The sequence below is a fragment of the Erithacus rubecula genome (assembly GCF_903797595.1).
Source record: "Erithacus rubecula genome assembly, chromosome: 6".
NCBI classification, from domain to species: Eukaryota; Metazoa; Chordata; class Aves; order Passeriformes; family Muscicapidae; genus Erithacus; species Erithacus rubecula.
The window spans coordinates 58,937,727-58,964,264 of NC_136688.1; the positions used below are offsets into that span (position 1 = coordinate 58,937,727).

Below are 26,538 nucleotides of genomic sequence, written 5' to 3' on the forward strand. Positions count from 1 at the left end.
CGCCAGGGGTTGGTGTCCCAGACCGGTTTGGCTTGGAGGGGATCTTAAATCCCGTCCTGCCATGGGCAGGGACACCTGCCACTGTCCCGGGGTGCTCCAGCCGGGCCTGGGACACTTCAGGGATCCGGGGCAGCCACGGCTTCTCTGGGCACGCTGATAACGCTGCTGGTGTGTGGGGAATGGCATCAATGGCATCCTACATCCCTCCCTTCATCCATGCTTCATCCCTCCCTTCATCCCTCCTTTCATCCATGCTTCATCTCTCCCTTCATCCCTCCCTTCATCCCTCCCTTCATCCCTCCCTTCATCCCTTCCTTCATCCCTCCCTTCATCCCTTCCTTCGTCCTTTCCTTCATCCCTCCCTTCATCCATCCTTCATCCCTCCCTTCATCCCTCCCTTCATCCTCTTGCTTCATCCCTCCTTCCATCCTTTCCTTCATCCTTTCCTCCATCCCTCCTCCATCCCCTGCCCATGCAATTTCTCCCGGCAGCTTTTCCAGCCCCTCTCCCGAGGCAGATCCCTCCAGCTGAGGTGTTTCTGTCCTCAGGGGACACCTGTGAGAGCTGCCACCTGTGGAGCAGGGCACAGCCACCCTGTGCCACATCTGCACAGCTGGGAGCCACGCGGGAGGTGAATCCGGATTTTTAGGATGTGTTTGCAACCCCCCCCTTCCATAGGACACCCCCAGCAGTGAAGGGATGGGGTTAAATTGACATGTCATTGGCAAAGGTTGAGCATTATTCTATATTTCTGACCATAATCACCTGCTGATGTGCATCTCTGACTGCCATACAAGTGCTTTAGCCAGTGGGGAGTGGTTTGTCTCTTTTTCCCAAGAACAGATGTAGTGATGCTGTTGGATAATGTTTCTCTTTTTTTTTTTTTTTTTTTTTTTTTTTTTTCTTTAAATAGAGTAAAAGACTTGCATTTGTTTTGGGTGCCAGTCTAAGTAGTCTTGTGGCTGGCAGAGAAACCACTAATTGCCTGTCTGAAGAATCCTGGATTTTCTGCTCTTTACCCTAAAATCTTCTCCTCATGGTAGCTGCTTTCCAGTGTCCTAGAGAGTGCCAGGCTGTTCTTTCCCTGATCCCTCTGGAATCTGAGCTAAAACAGCCCTTTAACACCCACCAGCATCAGCCCAAACCTGAGCTACAGCTGCAAAAAAATTCCCTGAGCATTCAGAGGTGTTTTCATCATCCTAAAATACAGATACTGCACAAGTTGGTGGATTCATGCTGCTTTACCAATTCTTTCTGTTTGTGCGTTTGGTTTTGGTGAAAAGAGCAGGAATTGCGACTTTCTAAAGCAGAGGAAATGGGGTTGTGATGCCAGTGACTGCCTGTAAAAATGTGTATTTGCTTCTAGCCAGGATTTTTCTCCCTGGGAAAGTTCCTTGTGTGCAGGACCCACCCTGGAGCATGAAGCAATCGGGCTGTAATGTGCTTTTCTGCTGTGAACACACAGTATCAGTGAGTCAACCCAAAACTGTATCATTGTCGGGCTGCTGGGGAAGCACTCGCACTTTTCACACGTTTAAAAGACACTCTGTAAAATGAGCATTGGAGATCTTCAAATGAGCAAGAGATTATCCAAAATAACTCTTCCATTATTTCCAGGGAAGCTGAAGAATGTGGCGCTGAATCCAGAGTGTGAAAGCCTCACATTTTCTGTTAATTTCCCAATTAATTAAACATCATCCCTGCTGTTTGCAGATCGTTTGTGATTTTGTCCTGAAGAAATTTAAAAATCCACTTGTTGGCCAATTGAGATGTGATCTTTCCAAGCAGGTTGATTTGTGATGAAAACTTTAAAGAAAGTTTAGTATTTTTTTAGTTAAACACCTGGAATAGATGGAGTTTTTTAAGTCTTAAACTGGGCATAATTTCCCATTCCTGGAAGCTGTTCCTTTAAGTGAGCACTTTCTGCAGGAGAGAAACAGAAAGCAGAAACAGAAAAAGAAAATAGATTATGGTGTTCTTTGTGCATGTTAAAGGGTGAAAAATATTTAGTTCTAAAATCTAAAAGATGTGGAGCTGGATAAGGAGCCCATGCAGTTCACTAAAAATAAAAAATAATTCTTTATTGTTTGGATTTTAAGTCCAGAACATGCTTGGAACAACTCCAGTCTCTTTTATTATGCACTCAGCAAATTTAAGATAATTTCTTTTTATCAAACCTTTTAAACTCTTGCTTTACTTTAATTATATGGAGTGGACACTTAAAAATGGTAAAACTAATCGATTCTTACCTCAATGCATTAAAAAAAAAAAGAGAATCTCTCTTTTGAACAATATTTTATGTGCATTCATACTCTTTAAGTTTAGTACAGAGTGCAAATTTTAGCTTTGAGTGGGAATCTTTTTAAGAAAAACCCAAAGCTAAATGGTAAAACACCTTCAAAACCAGATTTTATATATTTATATCTCCACATTCCTGAGCACTGGCACCTGGGGATCTTGTAAGTTGGAAAAGTAAAAGCAGTTTCATGTATTTACATCTGTTCCAGCTGGGAGATGCACAAGCCCATCCTTGCTCTTGATTTTCTTCTGCTGCTGTGCTGGAAATCTAAGCAGGGAGTGGGGGGAATTCAATATAAAATCCTTTCAAAGTCAATGAATCAGAAGAAAACAACATTTTGATGAGCTCACTGAGATTTAGTGACTTGAGCTGCTGCTTGGAGCAGGTGAATCACCTCAGACAGATGCTGATAAAGGCTTTGAGCCTGGGAGCTGAACTGGAGTTCTTTAGGAATCCCAGTTTCTGATGGAATGGTTGTGACACCCTGGGATTGGGGATGCTGCTGCTGGGATTTCTCCTGTGCTGCTGGAGCCTTCTGCTCTCCCCATTTTTTCATTTTTTTGCTGTTTGGGTTGGTTTTGCTTTTTTGTTTGGCCTCTGTTGGGGGAGATGTCAAATGGTGAAACCCTTTCCCAAATTGCATTTTGGTTTTGGGACCACCTTTCCTAGCACAGATCCAGTGCCAGGGCTTGTCCTTGCTGAATTCCAGATGGAACTTCCCAGAGCTGAATTATTTTGCAGGTTGATACTGGGATTCCAGTGCTATATTAATTACTGATAGGATTCCAGTCCTGTAGGAATTATTGAATGGTATTCCAGTCCTGTGGGAATTATTGAATGGTATTCCAGTCCTGTGGGAATTATTGAATGGTATTCCAGTCCTGTGGGAATTATTTTGCAGGTTGATACTGGGATTCCAGTCCTGTGGGAATTATTGAATGGTATTCCAGTCCTGTGGGAATTATTTTGCAGGTTGATACTGGGATTCCAGTCCTGCATTAATTATTGAATAGGATTCCAGTCCTGTAGGAATTATTGAATGGTATTCCAGTCCTGTGGGAATTATTGAATGGTATTCCAGTCCTGTGGGAATTATTTTGCAGGTTGATACTGGGATTCCAGTCCTGTAGGAATTATTGAATAGGATTCCAGTCCTGTAGGAATTATTGAATGGTATTCCAGTCCTGTATGAATTATTTTGCAGGTTGATACTGGGATTCCAGTCCTGTATGAATTATTTTGCAGGTTGATACTGGGATTCCAGTCCTGTATGAATTATTGAATGGAATTCCTGTCCTGTGGGAATTTCAGAGGCTGCAGCTGAGTGTGACACTCCCTCCAGCCCACTGGAGGTCCCAGTTTTAATATCCTGGATGTGCTTTGCATAAAAGGTTTTTGGGAATTGTAGTTGAAAAATTTGTACCAAACACTTTCCATTGGTACCTGGAATAAATTTCTATTCCAGGCACTTGGAAGAGATTTTTAAAATAAACCAGGTGAACCCATAGAATTAGTGTGTATTTTTGAAAATAGTGAGGGATGTGTTGTTAGATTAATAATTATGGATTTATTTACCTTAAACTATTCTTGTGTGTTCTGAGCTTACATTTTACAAGGTCCTGGAGGGACAGGACACAGGAATGGCTTCACTGCCAGAGGGATGGGTGGGATATTGGGAATTCCTGGCTGGAATGGAGTTCCCAGAGCAGCTGTGGCTGCCCCTGGATCCCTGGAATGTTCAGTTCCAGGTTGGACACTGGGGTTGGAGCAATGGGACAGTGGGAGGTGTCCCTGCCATGGCAGGACTGGCACTGGATGAGTTTAAATCCCTTCCAACCCAAACCATTCCAGGATTCCATAATTATGTTCTTGCAAATCCACTGGCAAATTCCCAGTGTATTTCTGTGAACAAGAGCTGTGTGTTCAGTTGTTTCACTCTTTGATTTTTCTGAATTAAGCTCAGGAGCATCTCCCAGGGATTCCTGTTTAGGGTTTTCTCCATGCTGCACCCAGAGCCTGTCAAACAGTTGAACCCAGGGCTCTGCAGGCACCACATGTTGGGATAATCCTGGCACTGGGCACTATTTGCATTTTCTGAAACAATTCCACCATTGCTCTGGACCACTCATCAAATCTCTAGGGCATGACTAAAGGGTTTATTCTTAGCAAATGTTGCATAGACAGATATAAAAGACTATTTTGAGGACTTCTCTTGAAGTTTACATTAGTTCAGTGCTTCTGTATTTTAAAACACGTGGGAGTTCCTCTGTTGTGATGTGTGAGGTTGCAGGGTTGGGGTTAAGGTCAGGAGGTGCAGGGGTGTCCAGCTTTATTCCAGGATGAGGATCCCCTTGGGTTAGAATTTATTTAATGTATTTTAGCTTCATTATAATGGATTATTATTTAAAGCATCTAATTTCATTAACATCCATTATTATTTAATGCATTATAATTGCAACAGGAAAGTTGCTTGTGAAGAAGTTTTAGAATAATAGTTACATTTAGGTTTGAAATCTCTTAGGTCATTTAACTTCTCATAAATATATTAATTTGAGCTCAGAAGCTTGGATCTTTGCAGCCTTGCAGTTGATCCAAACATGAATTTGAGTGACCTGGGCTAGTGGGAGGTGTCCATGCCTATGGCAGGGATTTGGAATTTGAGCTTTAAGCCCAAACCAGGCTGGGATTCTATGGATGCATCAGCCTGGAACCAAAGGGGGCTGGTCCTTTTATTTAAATCTTATTATTTTCATGCTTTTATTTTGTTTTTACAAACTTCCTGACACAGGAATCCATACAGGAGAGTTTTTGCAGTTTTGGTGTGTGATGAAGGTGGATTTCAGGTGTTGAATGGGAATGCTGTGATTTCACTTGGCAGCTCCAGCAGAAGGAACATTTCCTACCTGTGTTGGAAATGGGAATTAGTGTTTGCCTTGGCTTGGGGAACAGGCACAGGAATGAAAACCCACAGTGATTCACCCCACTGTGGTGCCTTTGCCCCCTCAGGACTGGCCTCCAGTCCCAATCCCAACCCAGCCTGTGCTTTCCCATCTTCTCATCCCACCTCAGCTCCTGCTCTCCCTGGGTTTTCACCTCCCTCCTTGCACAGGCCTTATCTAATCTCTTGCAGAGGAGCTGTGCAGTTTGTTATTTGCTTTTCTCATTAGCTCACAGATTCCCTGTGCCAGCCTTTCCTGAGGGTTACTCATGTGCCTTTCCTGCATCCATGGCCTCTGCTCTCCTGGCTGTTGGTTGATGGAGAAGTTACTCTGAGAACCTTCACTCTCTCCAGATTATAGGAATTTTTCCCTGTGAGGATGGGGAGGTTCTGTGTGATATTCTATAATATTCTGTGTGATATTCTATAATATTCTGTGTGATATTGTGTGTGATGTTCTACAATATTCTGTGTGTTATTCTGTGTGTTATTCTATGATATTCTGTGTGGTATTCTGTGTGTTATTCTATGTGTTATTTTGTGTGACATTCTGTCTGATATTCTATGATATTCTATAATATTCTGTGTGCTATTCTGTGTGCTATTCTGTGTGATATTCTATAATATTCTGTGTGCTATTCTGTGTGCTATTCTGTGTGATATTCCATAATATTGTGTGCTGTTCTGTGTGCTATTCTGTGTGCTATTCTGTGTGTTATTCTATAATATTCTGTGTGTTATTCTGTGTGTTATTCTCTGTGTTATTCTATAATATTCTGTGTGTTATTCTGTGTGTTATTCTATAATATTCTGTGTGTTATTCTGTGTGCCACCTCCACAGCAGCCATGGTGTTTCCCTGCCCTGTCACAGGCCAGAGGCTGTGCTGGGCTCCCTCAGGATTTATCTCCATTTAAACAAAGCATTTTATGTGGATGGATAAATTCCAAACACTTTCTTTTCTATCAGATTTGAAAATTAAAATATACATATAGTTTGTGTACGTGTAAACAAACCCACATTTTAGCTTCTGCTTGACTCTGTATAAAAGGAAACAACAATTAACTGGAGAAAGAAGAATTTGTGTGTATTTCTGTCATTATTGTTGGGATTTTTTTGTGGGCAATTTTAGGACAGTCTTTGATGCTGTTTCACAGTCAGATCCTGTCTGTACCACCCATCATTCCTGCTTTAATTCACCTTCCCCTCAACTAGAATATGCTGTAGGAGAAGATTACTTAAATAGCTAAAGATGGGGAAAAAAAATTACATTTACACCCAGGTGATGGTGTAAGATGATTTTTTAATACCCCTGTGCAGTCAGTTGAGGGATAATCTTATTTTGTTAACCATGCTTCAAGTTTTTTGCAGTAAAACCAAATGCTGTGTGCAGATAAAAATTTTCTTTTGTTTAAAAGACAGCTTCATGCTGTTCCTCTCTCAGCATGTTTTATTCTGATTTAAGAAAGAGCCAGCCAGAAATTGCTGTACTGGAAATAAAATAAGAAATCAGTGTGGTTATTTTTAAGAAGTTGACAGTTGGCATTTTTATTGGGGATTTCTCTTCAATTATTTAAATCTTTGTGGCTCTTTCTAAAGAATAATGCTTGAAAATTGGGAATATCAGGAATAAGGATTTCACTGAATAAGAACAACAGAAGCCTTTAAATTGCTCCATTTGGTTCCTTTCTTCCTCTGGAGCATCATCCAGGTGAGGAATTAAAAATTACTTTGGAGCAGATGGGTTTTTTTTCCCATGGTCAGGGTTTTCTTCAGGAGAGAAAAGACAAGAAGGAATTAAAACACAGATTTTTAAATGAGAAATTTCTTGTTCTGAAATCTCAGGTAATACTGGAATTCCATTTTCTGAAAAGGTGGTTTTGGGATATTTTTACCAAATATTTCAAGAATGTGAATCCATATTTTTCTAGTGGAATGTGCTGCCTTACACACTCAATGGGCTCATCATGGATTTGGGAATTTTCTGTTTTTAGGGTTTTTAAAATGTTTTGCTCATGGGCTCACTGTGGAACAACTGGAGCTTTCTGGATGTGTTTCCATTATCAAAACAATCTCTTAAATAAAAATATATTTAGGTGTTGTAGCCAAGCTGTTGGTTTGTCTCAGAAAAGGTTAAAAAGAAGCTCCTTGCAGTTTTGACTCTATTTTTTTTTTTCCCTCAGCTTTTTATCATTTCAAATGGAATCCTTTGATCATTTCTTTTATACTCTGGGCTTCTGGATTTCCCCAAGTCTGAGATCCAGAATTCCTGTGCTTCAAGATTAACCCTGCCATTCCATTAGTTTAAAAAAAAGAAATAAGAGCAGGTTTTTTTCCTAGTTTTAATACCATTTATCTCCATGAAATGTTTTCATCCTCATCTTTTCTGAGCAGACAGACTCCTTGCTCTGAGGATTAATAATATCTCACTGAGAAGGAATTTTGAGGATTTTTATCAAATGCACATTGGAAGGGTGGCAGAATAGGGAAAAGTTGAGGAGAAAGAGAAGGAGAAGTTTAGGAATTTTAACATAAAATGAAATTATGTCTCCCAGAAATGCCTCAAGACCAAGTTTAAATGCCACTCTTGCACCTGTTATTTAATTTCAATTCCTTGAAACAGCTTGGACTAAATCTGTGTAAATGACACTGAATTAGTTAGTTCTGCTAATCCTAATCTCTCTTTAATGACTTCAGACATTCTGCTGTTGCAGAGATAAAATAGTAAAAAAAAAAAATCTGTTTTCTGTGCCCCTTCTGCTCAGCTTCTTGCAGCAGAGCTCTGACTGCTCAGTGCAACACCTTGTGGGTTTTTTAAGGGTATTTTGACCCTTTTGGAACAATCACCAAACAGAATTCAGCCTGTGTAGCTCTGGTGTGTTTATTCCATGCCACTTTATATAATTGTGCTCAGGTATTTCAGGCTGAAGCAGAGATCAGGGTAAGTGACATCCCCAGTAATTCCTCCTGCTTTCTTTCATACTTTGAGTGTTTTATCAGTCTCTCCTTGCTTTTCCAGTCCTCTCAGTCAGGATTTAAGAAGTGCTGTAAAAAATAAATGTTCTCTCCTTGATCCTGTGGCATCTGATTTGACCAGCTTTTATTACAGGATTTTTTTTTTTTTTTTTTTTGGTCTGGATACAAAATAGTTTTTTCTTCTCAGCATTTATGTCAAAGCAACTTCTCTGAAACCTGGGGAGTGCAGAAGCACCTCTGGGACCTTCCAGGATGCTGCAGGCAGACTCCAGTGGCAGCTGAAATCCTAAATCCTCTGGGGACAGTTGTCTCAATCAACTTTGTTGTTAGTTTTTCTCCTTTTGAAGGAAAATTGACTCCAGGATTTAGAGAGAGCCACAGAGATGATTTGGGAACAGTTATATGAGGGAAGGCTGGGGGTGTTGGGGTTGTTCATCCTGGAGAGGGGAAGGATCAGAGCTTTTCCAGGACCTAAAGGAGCTCCAGGAGAGCTGGAGAGGGACTGGGGACAAGGGATGGAGGGACAGGACACAGGGAATGGCTTTAAACTGGAAAAAGGTAGATGGAGGTTGGGTATTGGGAAGGAATTCCTGGCTGGGAGCAGGGGAATGGCTGGAATGGAATTCCCAGATTTGCTGTGGCTGCTCCTGGATCCCTGGAAATGCCCAGGAAAGGCTGGAGCAGCCTGGGGCAATGGGAGGTGTCCCTGCCAGGGCAGGGGTGGGATGGGATGGTGTTAAAAGTCCCTTCCAAGGCAGGCAGGATTCCATGGTTTGTGTTCTGAAATGGAGCTGAGATTCCTGTCACTGTTTGAGGAGGGCTCTGTGCTCCTCAGGCACACCAGACATCCCTGTGGGGAGTTCAGGAGAGTGTGGCATGAGCTGTTCACACCTGGGGACTGAAGTCAGGTACAAATGAAATCATTTTTATTGTGCAGTGAATTCTGAAACGAGTGCCTGGAGGGAGGAGAAGAGCTGCAGTCTGATCAGGGAATGGGAGTTCCCATCTTCTCCTGATCTTCCTCCTGCTCTTACTGTTCCTGTTCTTGCCAGTTCTCTGGAGCATCATTAAGGGTTCACTGCAGGGACACAGAATTTCACTTTATTTCCTTGCTGCAGTGGTGCTCTCTGAGGGACACGTGGCAGGACCTTAACCCAGCACTTCCTGGTTTGCCATTGTTTTGTGAATTAAACTCTCATGTTCAGGAAGAACACAAAATGCCCTGGCTATTGTTGAAAACCTGCTGTCTTAAGTGGGAGTTTTCAAGGAGTGGGTTTGGTTTTCTTGAGGATTCTTTCTTTCTTTCAGGATCTTGTATCCCTGGCTGGGAATCATTTATGAAAAGCAGAGATTCATGTTTGAAGAACAGAAGGCAAAATTATGTTTACAGGGCTATAAAATAACTTTATAACAAACTCACAGAGGGCAGGATGAGATGGGGTATTGGAAATTGGGAATTCCTGGCTCTGAGGGTGGGGAGGTTTCCCAGATCCCTGGAAGTGTCCCAGGCCAGGCTGGACAGGGCTTGGAGCAGCCTGGGGTAGTGGAAGGTGTCCCTGCCATGGCAGGAGTGAAACAGGATAATCTTTCAGGTCCTTTCCAACCCAGACCATTCTGGGATCCTCCTTAATTTGGAGGAAGCCCTCAGAGCCCCCCAGTTTTTGGGAACTGCTCCATGGGCTTTGGAAGGGGCTGTACCCGTATTGCAGAGCATCAGCATTCAACCCAAAGATGTTTCTGTCTTGTCCCACCCCATTTCTCCTGTGAATACCAATGTGAGTATATCACTTTTTTTTTTTTTTTTTTTTTGAGGTGATTTCCATGGAATTTGTTTAGGGAGAGGAGAGAATTTCCCTGGATTGTATTCCTTACCAATCCTCTGGCTATAGTTTGAGATCTAGTGAGGGCTTTCCTGATTGAGAGGCTGCCAGGGAAAACTGAATGTGGAGACCAACCCCTGAGTGCTTTTTTTTTTTTCATTTATTTTGAAGCTGGGATGGTTTGATTGGGAGGATTTTTATTAGTCAAGGAGCCCTGCTGGCCCAGGATGAGTTAATTGCAGCCCTTTCTCTATGGGCACATGCTGAGGTTGCCTGTTTTGGATTGCCTGGTTTAGTTTAACTTGTGAAACCAAAGCTGGGATTAATCTCCATGAAGTGAGATAAAAAGAATTATCCTGCCCTGCCTTGGAGAGAGGTGGGAGTCAGCTTTTCCTTGCTTTTCCCTGTGCTGCTGCTCTGTTCAGCCACCCAGGCAGTGACTCCATCAGTCCCTCATTAGTTACTCATTCAGGGCATGAGTAACTCAGAGCTGCCCACAGGGATGGTTTCACTCCAGTGCTGCCAGAAATCTGCCTTGGCTTGACACTCCTTGCCATCATAATGGCAAAACACAGACTTTGTAATTCCACAGAACTGCCAACTTGGCAGGAATAGGAATCACCACCTTAAACTGCAGAGGAAAACTTGTGAGAAATATTAAAAGTCTGTGAATTTGCAGCACTGCAATCCAGAGCTACCGTGCTTTTGCTGGGATTCATTTTTAACCACAGCTTTCCATGAAAAATAAAATAAAAATAAAAATCCTAATTGTTTGAATTCCTTTGGGCAGGTGCAGCAGCAGGTTCACCCCAACCTGTCAGCAAAGGAAGATTCCCTGTACTACATAGAGGAGCTGATCCTGCAGCTGCTGAACAAGCTGTGCATTGCCCAGCCAAGGACTGTGCAGGATGTGGAGGTAGGGCTGGAGGCTGGGCAGCCTCTGCAATGGGCTGCAATTCTTTGGGAGGTTTTGGAAGAGCTTCCTGGCAGGACTTTGTGGCTGTCCCTGCATCCCTGGCAGTGCCCAAGGGCAGCTTGGATGGGTTTGGAACAAGCTGGGATAGTGGAAGGTGTCCCATGGCAGGGATTGGAAGTGGATCATCCTTAAGGTCCCTTCCAACCCAAAATATTCTGGGATTCTCTGATTTCTATTTAGATTCTATCAGCAAATTTAATTGGAAACTCATTTTCTTACCCAGTGCTTCAGGAGAGAAATTGTGGTAATTTTTCCTTTCAGCAATATTATTATAAATGCAAAATGCTTCAAGGGATTTTCTGCTGACATATGCACAATGGATTTAAGAATTTTTCCTGCTTTTTTGACATCAATGTGCAAGGAAAAATTAAAATATTTCAATGAAAGGTTACTGTTGTGGATTGTGCAGCTGAGGGAATAGAATTGGATGTTCCTGGGACTTTATTTGACTCACTGAGGCTCTTGTATATTTGCAGCTGCCAGTTTTTGTGTCATCATTCCAAAATGAGGTTTTAATGGAGTCTGGAGGGAGTAAAAAATGCTTCCATGTGGCTGTGACCTGATAGAGATTTGTAGAACATTAATTAATTACATCAATCTGTAGGTCCAGGATTTTCAGCCTCATCCAAAATGATGTCTGTTGTTGAAATTAAAATAAATTTTTATGTATACAAAAAAGAATAGATAGAAATTATTTTTATATATATATAAGAATATAAACTATATATGTGTTAAAATTATTCTATGTCTATATCAATATAAATTATCTATGTGTTTCATAGAAATGAAAGAAAATTATATATAGGTAAATAGATATAATTATATATAATATATGTATAATATGTATATATTTATGTTAATTTTATATATATGTATACATATATATGTATGTATAGCGTGTATTGGCAAAATAATTGCTCAAAGGGTTTTAGATTCTTATTTGATGCCCTTTATTCAACATTAATTATTACTTTATCTTTTTTTTTTTAATATTGATGCATGAAGATTATTGTATCACTAAGTAGAAGGAAAATTTAATAGTTCCTTAATAGATCTTGGGATTGGATCTGATGTAGGGGAAGTTCCACTCTTTTCTCAAACAGGAACAATATCAACTTGGGGTTTTTTTGTAGGCTGTAACTGTTTAGTGCTTCCTGGTGGTGTTTGTATTTTTGGCTGCTGCTCTCACAGAATCCCAGAATATTCTGGGTTGGAAGGATCTTACAGACCATCCATACCCAACTCCTTCCACTGGAAGTGAAGGGTGAAACCTTCTTGCTGCTCTTGGAAAGATCCTGAATTTTGGGAGATTGGAGAGAATTGCTGCTCAGGGAAGGAGGGTGAGATTACTGAAAAGAGAAAAACCAGGTTGGGTGAGGAGAGAAGAATGAACAGAAGGTGTCACAAACCTGAGGAGGAGGGTTATGGTCTGTGCTGGAGGGTGTGGGAGCCCAGGGTGGCCCCCTGGCCTCCTTGGGGGTCTCAAAACCCCCCCTGGTGAGGGTCTCAAAGACCCCTGAGTGAGACCCTGGTGTCTCAGGTGCTGAATTCCAACCCCTGGGGAAGTTGTCAGCACAAAGAGAATGGAAACAAGCCACCAAAATTAGTGAAGTGTAAATTAGATTGTTAGAACGTAGATAAATAGACTTTTGGGAATGTTTATAATAAGGAACACGTAGCCAAAATGAATTTGGAGAGTGGGACACTTTTTCCTTCTTCTTCTCCCTGTCATCCATGCTGGGTGACACGTTGGCACTCTTGAATTAGATAGAGTCAGGGCTAGACCTTGTATTGGAAAAATTTTGTAAACATGTAACTCGTAGTACAAACTATATAAGCTAAGCCCTGCCCTCACCAGGCAGATTCCACCATGGATGCCAGGCTGAGCAGACCCTGCTGGCCAAGCAAAAAATCCCTAAAAAAAGAAATAATAAACAATCCTTAAAAAAAGAAAAAAACTGTCTCCGGCAATCTCTCTTCAGCTGCTTCAGAAAAAACCCCAAAGTTTAAACCACCTTCGTGTCCCTCTAGGGTAATCTCAAAGCAAAAAAAACCCCAAAGTAAGAGGGGAGAGGTGTCAGGGTGTGGCTGCAGCTGTGTCAGTGCTGTGTGTTGGCAGGAGCGGGTTCAGAAGACCTTCCCCCACCCCATCGACAAATGGGCCATCGCCGACGCTCAGGCCGCCATCGAGAAGCGCAAGAGGAGGAACCCCCTGCTGCTCCCTGTGGACAAAATCCACCCTCTGCTCAAGGTACCTCTCACCTTTCTGCATCACCTGTCATGTGTTTCTTTAATTGGTGTGGAATTGAACTTGGAAAGGATCACCATACAGCTGGATTTGTTGCAGGGTGTGCTAGAAGGTAAATCCTTGAATTCATCGCGTTCAAGACATCACTGTGTTCATCTATTACTCTACTGTGAAATAGGATTAATTAGTTTTTAGCATAAACAAAACTCAAATGCCTTCCCTGTTTCTGCAGTGCTGTTTTGATGCCTGCCTTTGTTTTAAAATGCTGCAGAAGCCAAACTGGAAGAAGAGGGAACAAGTAGATCCTGTTCTTGTGTGCTGTCAACCAAGATGTGTCAGTGTCCTTTCAGTCACTGCTGAGTGTCAGGTTTAAAATTTTGGAGATCTGCAAGGTGTTTCCAGCTGCTGAGGAAACTTTATTGGAGCATGAGCAGAAATTAAAGCACCTTTTCAGATCTCCTTGCTGTGCTCACATACACAACATCTCAGTTCCTGGGGGTTAATGAGAGGGGAAGGGTGTCAAGAGAAAAAACAGAATTAAATAAGATCTTTCTAAACACCACTGGTGTTCTTTGGTGAAATCTGGTTTAGAAGTGTGAAAACAAGCCCAGAATCTGATTTTTAGAGAATGCACCAACACATAATGAGAACAAGTCTGCCTTACTCAAATGAACCAGGTCACCTGCATTTCCTGACAGGTGCAAGCTGTGCAGGACATGAGTGTGTCCCCAAGGATAATGTGCTTCATTCAGCCTGGTTTTTGTCTATTCAGACTTCCATTATTAAAATTCCATTATTTTAGGAGTGCAGAGTGCTCAGTTGGTGTGGCAGGAGGGAAGAGATGATCTTTAAGGTCCCTTCCTACCCAAACCATTCCATGATTCCTTGAAAGTGAAACCTGCTCTGCTCTCAGGAGTCCACATTAGGGCCAGAGTCCTGCAATAAGCACAGACAGAAATGGAAATTTAAGTACAGGAGTAATTCCACTGAAGTCCCTTCCTTAAATTAATTCTATTTTTAGGACTGTCATATTTAGAGGAGGGATATTTTCAAGCTCTGTAGCTTTTCCTCTGCAAAATACAAGTATTTACAAGCATCTCTTTCCAGGCAGATGTTCCAATTTCCATTTGGTGTCCATTACTGTAAATTATCACCACAGACAAAATCCATTTCAGTCAAAAATTCATTGTGTTTATTGTCATTCTAGATGAATTTCTGGAATAAATACCATTTATTTTCTCTTGTTTTCACTTTGCAGGAGGTCCTGGGCTACAAGGTGGATTACCATGTCTCTCTCTATATTGTGGCTGTTTTGGAATATATCTCAGCTGACATTTTAAAGCTGGCTGGAAATTATGTTTTCAATATCCGACACTTTGAGATCTCCCAGCAGGACATTAAAGTATCAATGTGTGCTGATAAGGTAAGGGGCTGGGATTAAAGCAATATTTAAAGGTGATGTGTTAAATTTTATTTAATCTGGAAGGTGTGTGCAAAGGAGGATTAGAGCCTGGTTTTACTCAAAGGCAAAGCTTTTCTCCTTGTTCATGCCAGATCTGTCACAGCAGAAATTTAAGTTTGGTATCAGCAGGAGCCTTCACAAGCAGTGTAAGGACAGAAAATGATGTAGTCCTTTATTTCTCTGCTGTCACACCCTCCTGATGTCACTTTGTTGTGGCAGCTCTCCTTCAAAACACAGAAAAGACCTTTAGTTTTCATGCCCATTAAAATGAGAAACATTTTTGTTCGGTTTTATCTTCAGCAGGAGGTTTTGTCCAAGGCTTATGCAAGATGCCTTGTTTTCCAAGTTCATTCTGCATGAATTGTAACTTGTTTTCTAGGTCCTGCTCACTTTCCAAGGGGGAAAATGGCTTTTGGCAACTGCTGCAGCCTCCTGCTGCCAAAATTGAAATATTACTCCCTTGTGAAAGTGAACACAGCAAGGATTGTATTAAAAACTCCAAGGATTTCTCTGAACACATTGAAATAGAGGAGCTGGAGCCAAGTGTGAAAATCTGTCTGGGTGTAATTCTCTGGATTTCTCTGGCAGGTTTTGATGGATATGTTTGATCAGGATGAGATTGGGTTGGTTTCTCTGTGTGAGGACGAGCCCTCTTCTTCTGGGGAGCTCAACTACTACGACCTGGTGAGAAATGAGATTGCAGAAGAAAGGCAGTACCTGAGGGAGCTCAACCTGATCATCAAAGTATTTCGGGAAGCTTTTCTGTCCAACAGGAGACTCTTCACACCTCATGTGAGTCCTTCAGTGATGAGCAATGCTAATTGCCCCATTAGCAGCCAGCACTCACCCATTTTGCATTAACTGTCTTGGAGGTGAAATCAGATTTGATTTATTGGCTGTCAGTGAATAATGAGTATTGTCTGTGTGTGAAATCCAGTGGGAGAATTGCCATTAATAGCATGGGAGTGGAGCTTAATGGACACAATTCCCTGTCAGATGCCAGCAGTAGCTGGATTATTTTGGTCATTTAGATAATAGTTTCACTTCTGTTTAACACAAAAATCAAGTCATCTACCTGCATGTGCAGTGAGTGCTTGAACTGACATTTACAGGTTACCTCTTATCTGTAGGAATTCCAATTAAAATTGGAATTTTAATCCACAGCCCTTGGCCGTGGATTCACTAACTGTGAAGGGAATCACTGTTTGATAAACAACTGAAATATTTGATTGAAATTATCTGTGTGACAAATCTTCTCAGGAGGGGTAAGGAAGGCTTGGTGGATCCTTCCTGTGGGACAGGGAGAAGGGGACAGACCTGCAGAACTGGGATTTTTGGGTGATAGCAGCAGGTTAAAAAGAGGCAGCAGGAGCCATTCCCAGCAGCTGAGTGTGGAGATTCCTCAGGAGCTGATGGAATTGTGCAGGTGTGGGGATAGAATTCCAGTGAAGGTGATGGGAGGGGAAGGGAGCCATGTTTGGGAGCTGAGGAATATTCTCTTGGGAATGGGATGGGAAATTTCAGGATTTCATGTTCCCTCAAGAGGATTTCCATGGTCTGGGCACTGGCAGGAGGTCAGGGGGAGGTTTGGGCAGAGAAATTTCTGAGCAGGGAATTCAGAGGGGGAATCCAGGACACTGGAAGGGGCTCCCTCATTGAGTGTGGGGAATTGAAAATCTACAGATAGAATTTGGGAAGGAAATTGTATTTCTCATTCTATTCCCATCTTGCTGAAGCAGCCCAGGAGCTGCTTTAGAGGATCTGAGCTTGGAGCTGCTGTGGATTCCCCCTGTGCATCACCTGCTGCTGTGTTCTGTGGGACAGGGGGAGCAGTGGCAGCAGTGCCTGTCCTGTGAAGGATCCTGTGCAAACTGGGCTGGATGTGCTCAGGGAATCCTGGAGGGCTGGGAAGAGCACAGAATTTAACTTTTCCTTGCTTTTTTGTTAGCTCCTCTCCATTTACCTTGTGGTTCAAACAATACTCCAACATTTACATGCTCCAAATAAATGACCCCAGGCAGGACTCAGCCATGTTTTGTGTTTGCAGGACATTGATGTGATATTCAGCAACATTTCAGACATCCATGAGCTGACAGTGAAGCTTTTGGGATTGATTGAGGACACTGTGGAAATGACAGATGAGAGCAGCCCTCACCCTCTGGCTGGCAGCTGCTTTGAGGACCTGGCAGAGGTTTGGTGTTTAATTGGGGTGGTTTGGGGGGTTTTTATGTTTATTTTTATTAAATCACTCACAACAGAGTTTTAATTCAAATGCATTGTTTGACATTTGGAATGGGAAATATCCCCAGGAATGAATGAGGGATGAAAGCAGCAGTTCATGGCTCAGGACTGTAGCAAAAAAAAAAGTTCTGTTGATACCCAGTGAGCTCTAAAATAGATATTAAAGAGTAGAAATAAAGGAAAACACTGCATTGGGATTGGGTGTGGCTCACCTGGAAAGTTAGTGATTTATTTTCTGTTTGTTTTGAGTGGGCACTGAAATATTGGAAGGAATTTTTTGAAATTCTGAAATACTCCATAGTAAAACTATTCTGAAATTCAGAAAATAATCACAAAGTTGATGTGGGAGAGAGCTCAGTTTAGTCAGAATTCCTGAAGACTGGTGCAAAATGACTCTGGAATTCACCAGGGAATATCCAGGGGAAAATCAGCATCTGAGAGGTGAGAGGCCAATTCAACTTAGAATAAACCACACAATTTAAATTGTCTGGGGACAAAACTCTTGGAGTGGATGACCAAGGTGGGGGTGGAAGTTTTGCAGTCATTGGTCATGGTGTAAATGGAACCTGATTTTCCTTGGGATGTGTGTTAATCCCAGGTTTTGGCCCTAAACCATGACAGCAATCACATAAAGCACTGTTAGAGAGGAAAACAATGAATTGTTCTGAGCTGGCAGAGAATGTATCAGGTGAACCACGTGGTGAATGGCAAATTCTTGGTTTTATCTCAAAATTATGTTTATTAAAAAATAAAACTTGCCTTTCATTGTTATATATATTCCATTTTTAATATCTGAGGATTGCATAAACACCCCAGCACCACCTGGAGAGTTTTTACATTTTTGTGGCTGTAAAAAATAGTGATTTTTGGGCACAGGTGCCACTCCTTTAGGAACAGACCATATAATTTTCTTGGCATTGCCTCAATGAACAACTCATGTAGGAAAGTCCAGTTGACCAAGTCTTAGCAGTTATTGAAGGATAATTGCTTTATCATGATAAGGATAAGTGTTTGATCAGTGGATTAAAGTAGTTATAATAGTTAAAATGTAAAATACCACCCCAACCTTAAATTTGAAATAGTGCAGCATTATCCTGAAAAAAAATCTGATTTTATTGCAAAAGCTGCTCTGAGTCATCCTGTGCTTTAATGGAAACAAATCCATTTCAATGAGTGAAAATCTCATCTGATTTTTCATTCACTGAAAAACTTAAAGGGGAAATGAAGTCCAGAGATTATTTTTCCAAGCTTTTTATGAAGGTAATATATTTGAATTTATTAACTCAGTTAATATGGGGCAAGACCTGCTTAATAACTGAGCTGTTGATTTGATCATGTCACAGGGTGAGATCATCTTTCTGTCAGTGTTTGCAAAAGGAATCATTAAAGAGAGATAGGAAAGTGAAGTGTTTATTTGCTCTGCTTATCTTTCTGCCAGGGTTTTCATTTAATATTTCCATTAAAAAGGTCCTTCAACTTCTTGGGAAGGATAATTAAAACCAAACAACCCTTGCAAGCTGGAATCTTCCTGCTTTGTCTGTTTTTTCTGCATCAGGTCCCTGGAAGGTTTAAAAACATAAATATTGTTGTGGTTTTGAGATAAGGAAGTGTGGGTAAAATAAAACATTAATTTTCTGTCTGAGGAAAATAAAATATTTTTTGCTGGTGTGGAGGAAAATTCAGAAACTGCCACCCAAAAGTGGGAGATGGTTGTGAGAGCCTCAGAACAGGGCAGAGGGTTCCTGCTGAAGGGAACTTTTCAAGGCAGCTGATAAAACAAGGGCATTGTCAGTGGATTGTAAATTTGTTTTCTGGTGTTTGTGTTTCCATAAGAGGAGATTTAAGTATCCACAAAGGAATAAAGGTGGGGAGCAGGGCACACACCAATCCAGGGCCATGTCCTGCACTGAGATCCTTTATCTGGATAATCTGCAATCATCAGGGTGAGGTTTCCATAGAATCCCAGACCTTAAATCCCAGGGACACCTCCCACTGTCCCAGGCTGCTCCAAGCCCTGTCCAGCCCCAGCTTCTCTGGGAATTCCATCCCACCCAGGAATTCCCAACATCCCATCTATGCCTGCCCTCCTTCAGCCAAAAGCCATTCATTTCAATATTCCAGAATGTCATATTTCAGTCACTTTTGTAGCATTGCAAGCTTAAAACCCTTTTTAAATAATTAATCTCTCAGGGAAGATCCCTAATGCAGTTCATTTTAATCTCATGTTCATAGAACAAGCCCAAAACATAAAAATACTGATTGAAATCTAAGTGGAAGAAACTAAAACCACTTATAAATGCAGTAAAAATGTAAAAAAAATTCCAGATGACAGCACAGAGTCAGGAGATACTGGCCTGGCTCCTGCAGTGGATTTGCACTGTGGATTCCACTGTGACTTAAGGCTTCACCAGTGTTCAGACAAGCCTTTTGTGGGGTTGGTGTTCCCAAATCCAGCAGCCTGGCAGGCACTGGGGTGAAAAAGAGGGATGTGCTGATCCCAGCAGTGAGTCAGGAGTGAATCAGCCCCAGGAGTCTGCAGGGAATGGGATCAGCCTGACAGGCCCTGGCACAGCCCAGCTGGGAGCCAGGAATGATCCCTGCAGGGGTTCATGATTCCTGCAGCCAGAAATATTCCTGTGAGATTACAGGAATTCTGCAGGGATCCCTGTACAGCCAGGAATGATCCCTGCAGGGCTTCCAGGATTTCTGCAGCCAGAAATATTCCTGTGAGATTACAGGAATTCTGCAGGGATCCCTGTACAGCCAGGAATGATCCCTGCAGGGATTCCTGCAGCCAGAAATGATTCCTGCAGGGATCCCTGTACAGCCAGGAATGATCCCTGCAGGGATTCCAGGATTCCTGCAGCCAGAAGTGATTCCTGTGGGATCCCTGTGCAGCCAGAAATGATTACTGCAATCAGAAATTATTCTTGTGGAATCCCTGTGCAGCCAGAAATTATTCTTGTAGGGGTTCCTGCAGCCAGAAATTATTCCTATGAGATTACAGGATTCCTGCAGGGATTCCTGTGCAGCCAGAAATGATTCCTGCAGCCAGAAATTATTTCTGTGGGATCCCTGTGCAGTCAGAAATGATCTCTGAAGGGATTCCTGTACAGCCAGAAATTATTCCTGTGAGATTCCAGGATTCCTGCAGCCAGAAATTATTCCTGTGAGATTCCAGGATTCCTGCAGCCAGAAATTATTCTTGTAGGGATTCCTGTGCAGCCAGAAAATATTCTTGCAGGGATTCTACAGCCAGGAATGATCCCTGCAGGGATTCCAGGATTCCTGCAGCCAGAAATTACTCTTGTGGGATCCCTGTACAGCCAGGAATGATTCCTGTGGAATTCTGTGCAGCCAGAATTGATTCCTGCAGGGATCCCTGTGCAACCAGAAATGATTCCTGTGCAGCCAGAAATTATTCCTGTAGAATTCCTGCAGCCAGAAATTATTCCTATGCAACCAGGAATGGTTCCTGCAGGGATTCCTGAAGAAATTATTCCTGTGGGATTCCTGCACAGCCAGGAATGATTCCTGTGGGATTCCTGCACAGCCAGGAATGATTCCTGTGGGATTCCTGCAGTCAGGAATGATTCCTGTGGGATTCCTGCAGTCAGAAATGATTCCTGTGGGATCCCTGCACAGCCAGGAATGATTCCTGTGGGATCCCTGCAGTCAGAAATGATTCCTGTGGGATCCCTGCAGTCAGAAATGATTCCTGTGGGATTCCTGCAGTCAGGAATGATTCCTGTGGGATTCCTGCAGTCAGAAATGATTCCTGTGGGATCCCTGCAGTCAGAAATGATTCCTGTGGGATCCCTGCAGTCAGGAATGATTCCTGTGGGATTCCTGCACAGCCAGGAATGATTCCTGTGGGATTCCTGCAGTCAGAAATGATTCCTGTGGGATTCCTGCAGTCAGGAATGATTCCTGTGGGATTCCTGCAGTCAGAAATTATTCCTGTGGAATTCCTGCAGCCAGAAATTATTCCTATGCAACCAGGAATGGTTCCTGCAGGGATTCCTGAAGAAATGATTCCTGTGGGATTCCTGCACAGCCAGGAATGATTCCTGTGGGATTCCTGCAGTCAGAAATGATTCCTGTGGGATTCCTGCACAGCCAGGAATGATTCCTGTGGGATCCCTGCAGTCAGAAATGATTCCTGTGGGATTCCTGCAGTCAGAAATTATTCCTGTGGGATCCCTGCAGTCAGAAATGATTCCTGTGGGATCCCTGCAGTCAGAAATTATTCCTGTGGGATCCCTGCAGTCAGAAATGATTCCTGTGGGATCCCTGCAGTCAGAAATTATTCCTGTGGGATCCCTGCAGTCAGAAATTATTCCTGTGGGATCCCTGCAGTCAGAAATTATTCCTGTGGGATTCCTGCACAGCCAGGTTTCCATCCCATCCTGCTGTAGCTGATCCTGTGCAGTCACAGCTGGATACTCCAAACAGAACCATAATTTTTGCATCTAAACCCTTGATGTCACTTGAAGACTTTCCCCTGAGGCTGGTTGCTTTGTCCCAGATGAGATATTTTCCCTGGAAAATTTCCCAGTTTTTCACATTGTCCATCTTTCTGGACAGAGAGGAGGTAAAATTACCATTCCATGTGAAATGGAGTGAAAAGCAAAAACTTCCCTTGGTTCCCACTGCTTCAGTACAACAAAGTTTGTGTTGGCCATAAAGATGGGAAGGTTGAGGAATGCCAAGAAAATTATGGGCATTTAAAAGCTGGAAGTGAAATAAGATTGTGGTTTACTCAATATTTATTTTGCAAAATCAATATTTTCTTGAAAAGTTCCATCAGTTTATTAAAGGAAATGATTGTACCAGCTGGCACAGAAGTAGCTTGGATCCTTCACTCCTGTGTGAAATTTTGTGTTTTTATTTAGGAGCAAGCCTTTGATCCATATGAAACCTTGTCCCAGGATATTCTCTCTCCACAATTTCTTGAGCATTTTAATAATTTAATGGCCAAACCTGCCGTGGCTCTCCACTTCCAGGTGAGTGCAGATGAGAAATACTGAATGGCTTTAGCTCATATTTCAAAGGTTTCAATTCTGTCAGGAATTCTTGGCTTCCAGCTAAGGAGGAAATCCTCAAGCTCCTGCCCTTTCTTCAGTGTGAGATATTTTGACTTTGCCTCTTGCTGTAAAAACAGGGCACAGCCCTGACCCATCCATGAGTGTTTTGCAGGTTTTTTTCCTCCTCACATCATGTGTGAGAACAAAAGGTTAATTCTCACACTGCCACTTCTATTTTGCCTTTTAAAGCCAACCACAGGCACACAAACACCATATTTTCATTTTTCCTGAGGTTGTGACTGGTGCTTTTTCTGGAATAATTCTTCAGTAATTTCTCAATTTGTGTCCAGCAGGATAATCTGTGATTCTTTTATTGTTTTATTACTTCCTTCTGCCTGTGTAGCAGATTTATTAATTAAAGATGATGCTCAGGCTGAGCTGGTGTTCAGAATGCCCTTAGAGAAGCTGCTGAGCAGATGATGGGTGACTGGTGCTCCTTCCCTCCTACATTTAAAGCTCAAAGCAGGAATTCAATTCTTTTATTCCAGATTAAATTGATATTTCATTCCAGATGAGATATTCAAGTCAGGTGTCAGTGAATCTGGACCCTGAGGTAATTCATTTCTCCTCAGCACTTATACCATGGAAGATGACAGAAATTTCACCCCTACTTGAAAAAAAATCTCATTTTACAATAGTTATTGCCTTAGTCAGCTACTGGAAATGGAAAATATTTCTCATTTTTTAAGTGATTAACTTTGATTCTCACTTTCTTGATTTCTTCAGTACCCAGTGAGGATTCCATATTTCTATGGGATATTGGACATACTGGGAGCACAGTGAATATTCTGAGTATTTCAGTGTAAATAATCCTGTTTTTTTTCCTTTCCAGTCCACAGCTGAAGGATTTAAGGAAGCTGTCCAGTATGTGCTGCCTCGCCTCATGCTGATCCCAGTCTATCACTGCTTGCACTACTTTGAGTTGCTGCAGGTAAATGGAGCCACACTCTCATTTCTGACTGAAAATCATCATTAATGTAGAGAAACTGAGCTTTAAATTAAGTGGTTACATTTTACTTACTCCCTTTGAAAATTGAAATTATTTGATGCTGGTTACTTCATTTCTGAAAAGTAAAAACATTTTAAAAATCTTAAAAATTATATGTTGCTTTCATATGAACATTTGAACTACATTTTATCTAACAAATCTTTATTGAACTTGAGTTCTAATATAGTTAAAAATTTAATACACAAATCTAATTTCTTGTTTCTGTGAGTTCTGGATTTTTTGTCCATTCAGAAAAATCTAAGCAGGATTCAGTCAGAATTCTCAGTCCCAGGTCACACTCCAGCTGCAGCTCAGTTTATTATTTCACAATAATCCATTCTTAATATTCAACCATTTGTCCTGAGTCCTAACTGGAATTAGCTGAGGATAATGTAAAAAAACTTCTGTTTGCCCCATTGTGGGGGAAAAGGTTGTAATGCTTTATGGGTAAATTAATTATTAACTAACAGGGATGAACTTCAGTGAAATGGGTAAAACTGCCTGTGGCTATTGCTGACATTTGGAAATTTCTAACTGTAAAATCTGATGCTGTACAGGTGAGTTACAGGAATTTCCTTTGTGTTTTAAAGGATTTATTTCTATGAAGGAGGAAAATAAAATTTATTTATAATACAAACCTAAATATTTCTAAGAGTTGTGTTAATATCAGGTCTAGAATTAATATTTAGCACAAACTCTTTCTAAAAATTCTGCTTAATTTCACTTTTGTTTTCATTATGTCTGCTGTGATTTTTTGCATATCCTGATTTAAATAAGTAAAAACAAGAGATTATTTATTTTTGACCCATCTCCAATGAATGAATTACCAATATTTTGCAGAAAAATTGAAATCCCTGAATGGTTTGGGTTGAAAGGGACCTTAGAGATCATTTGGTTCCAAGCCCTGCCATGGGCAGGGAAAACTTCCAATATCTAAATATGTTTGATTTCAGTAAATTTTTAACTGTTAAGCATTTCTAGTGATACTCAGTTTAGAAAAGCTTTAAAAACAACCTTAATTTTCTACAACTTTTACAAAAGGAAGGTGGGGACAGGAGGTTTGAACTCTGCTCCCAGGGGAAATTTAAATTGGATATCAAGGAAAATTCTTCATCAGAAGAATCTCCTTCAAAAGAATGGAACTTCCTTTTCCATAATCATCTCCTGCATGGGATAATTCTCTGGAACTGCTGAAAATATTTCAGGTTGAAAAGGCAGAATTGGGTCAGTGCTGAAGTCAGGCTAATTAATTAAGTGTGTCTTAGAGCTGGGCAAGTGCATCAGGATGAAATTTAAGGAAAAAATCACTTGCCTGGCACAGCTCTGGGGGAATCTGAACCTCAAACTGGTTAAAACTGGTAAAATATGTTGTGGTTTTCCCCTTTTTAGGGAAAAGTTACCACAGGTGCAGTATTGAGTAGAATTATCCTCCTGTTTTTGATAAATGAAGCCTGACAAAATAATTTTGTCATGTTTTTATTTATTTTAAAGGATGATGCAGCAGGGTGCTGCATGAAAGGTGAAAATATTTAGCAGTGAAAACATTTAAATTTGACATTTATCCACAGTGTTTGAGATTTCTCAGTAGAATTTGACACTTGGCTGTCTCACAGCCTTGTGAGCACAGAACAGAAATCTGAAATATCACCCTGTAGAAATAGTCAATCCAGAGTATTTTGTTGTGTTGCTGTTAGTTACAGGTTTCAAACTTGAATTTTATGTTGTACTTTGAAAAAATGCTGAATTTACAGCAGAGACTTTTAGAAAGCAGAGTGGTTATGGGGATAAAAAAAGTATTTATTCAACAATATTAATATCTAACTTTAAAAACTGGTGGCTGTGCTTCTCTGTCACCATTGCATTTGCCTCTAGGAATTATGGTTGAAGAAGACCAAAATGAAAGCAAAAAAGCAACAAAACCCTCATATTTCCAGTTTCAGTAGGGAGAGAAGCTCAGATTGAAACTTTTGAGAAAGTTACCCAAAACCCTTCTGAATTGGGAGTGAATAAAATAATGATTTACAGAAACACCTCAATATCTGCCTTTTTTTTTTTTTTTGCAAAGCAGCAAAACTAAAATTAATAAAATTAAAATGTGAAAAGTCTGAAAATTCTTTCAAAACCTTCAGGATCTGCATCAGAGTCTCCACTTTGCCTGAGCAATGGGATCAAGGTCCAGCATGGAATTCTTCCTTCTCACAGGCACAGGATTATCCCTGATTTCTACTTGTGACTTGCTGTCTTCTCATCCACAAACATCTGAAATTATCCCTCAGTTGCTTCTCCCACCTTTAAAATTCTGCATTTTTCACCATTTCCATGTTCTTTGCATTTCTGGCAGCAAGGAAAAATAGAATTTCTAGAGGTAGACATCTGATTTTTCCCTTTCCTGTACTGTCCCTCAGCTTCCCAGAATTTTTGGGCCACAAAATTCTTCCTTTCTTGAATATGGAGATTGTTTGGGCATGGAAAATTAAAAATTGAAACAACATGAGAGTGGACCAGTGTGGTCAAATCCTGTTCTCTCAATTACTTTTAGAAGAAACTGAGGGATCCTTGCTGAGGGAACATAGTGGGGAAAGGAAAAGAAGGATTCTGCCATGCCAGTGAGTGTAAAGAAGATTTCTCTTCAAGTCTAAAAGTAAAACAGAGAGTATCCCAAACTGCATCAAGTTGTTATAACTTTGCCCACCAATTTATTAGCTTGAATTTTCCTTCCAAAAATTCACAGAATCCCAGATTGGTTTGTGTTGGAAGGGACCTTAAAACTCATCTCATGGGCAGTCCAGATGATCTTGGATGTGAAAAGGGTTAAAAAGAAAAATATCTTTTTTATTTTTTCATTAATTTTTTAGGTACCACCTTAAAGAACCAAAAAGAGGATCTTTCAGGTTTTGCTCAAAGCATGTTGCTACCAAGTGGATGGGGATGATATGAAAATCTGTGGAATTTCCTAATTCAGGCAGTTGCTGCTGAGTGGTGGAGATGGATTTAGTTTACACAAAGGAAATACATTTGTTCTCACTGTCTTTACATTTTTCTGTAGTGACAAATCTTGAATTTCAGACTTTCTTTTCTGTTTGCTCTGTGCAAAATTGATATTTCTTGAGTTTGCTGAAGGTGGCAGAATTCAGGATGATAAGAAGCAAAGAAAATCTTGCTCCTTGTGTCTTAAATTTGAATTGTTGAGATGAACTCATGAATTCCATAAATCAGCACTGAATCCTTTTTTATTTTAAACCTCCAGACTCTTAAACCAGTTTGAAACAGGATGTTGTTGATAACAGGCAAAATAATACCTGACAATTAGCATTAAAGGGTAAAATGTGATCTTTCTAAACTTGATTAATATCCCCTGATTTTTCCTGAACTTTTGACAATTATTTTTAGTTTCATGCACATCTATTTTCAGTGGGGCTCTGTAAAAAGTCACTGACTTGAAATCATCAATTTCACTGAGTGCTGTGAGGCAAATCTGAAAAAAAATAAATGTTTGTTTTATTCA

The 26,538-nt window shown here is 41.1% G+C and overlaps 1 protein-coding gene across 1 annotated transcript in view; it reads left to right on the forward strand.

Annotated features, from left to right (window-relative positions):
- SOS2 (SOS Ras/Rho guanine nucleotide exchange factor 2) overlaps positions 1-26,538 on the forward strand; it is a 49,116-nt gene that overhangs the window by 478 nt on the left and 22,100 nt on the right. The window contains exons 2-8 of the mRNA XM_079307812.1: positions 10,822-10,947; positions 13,127-13,258; positions 14,514-14,678; positions 15,306-15,509; positions 16,765-16,908; positions 21,854-21,964; positions 22,878-22,976. Of these exons, the coding sequence (XP_079163938.1) occupies positions 10,822-10,947; positions 13,127-13,258; positions 14,514-14,678; positions 15,306-15,509; positions 16,765-16,908; positions 21,854-21,964; positions 22,878-22,976 (981 nt within the window). The remainder of the gene's footprint in view (positions 1-10,821; positions 10,948-13,126; positions 13,259-14,513; positions 14,679-15,305; positions 15,510-16,764; positions 16,909-21,853; positions 21,965-22,877; positions 22,977-26,538) is intronic.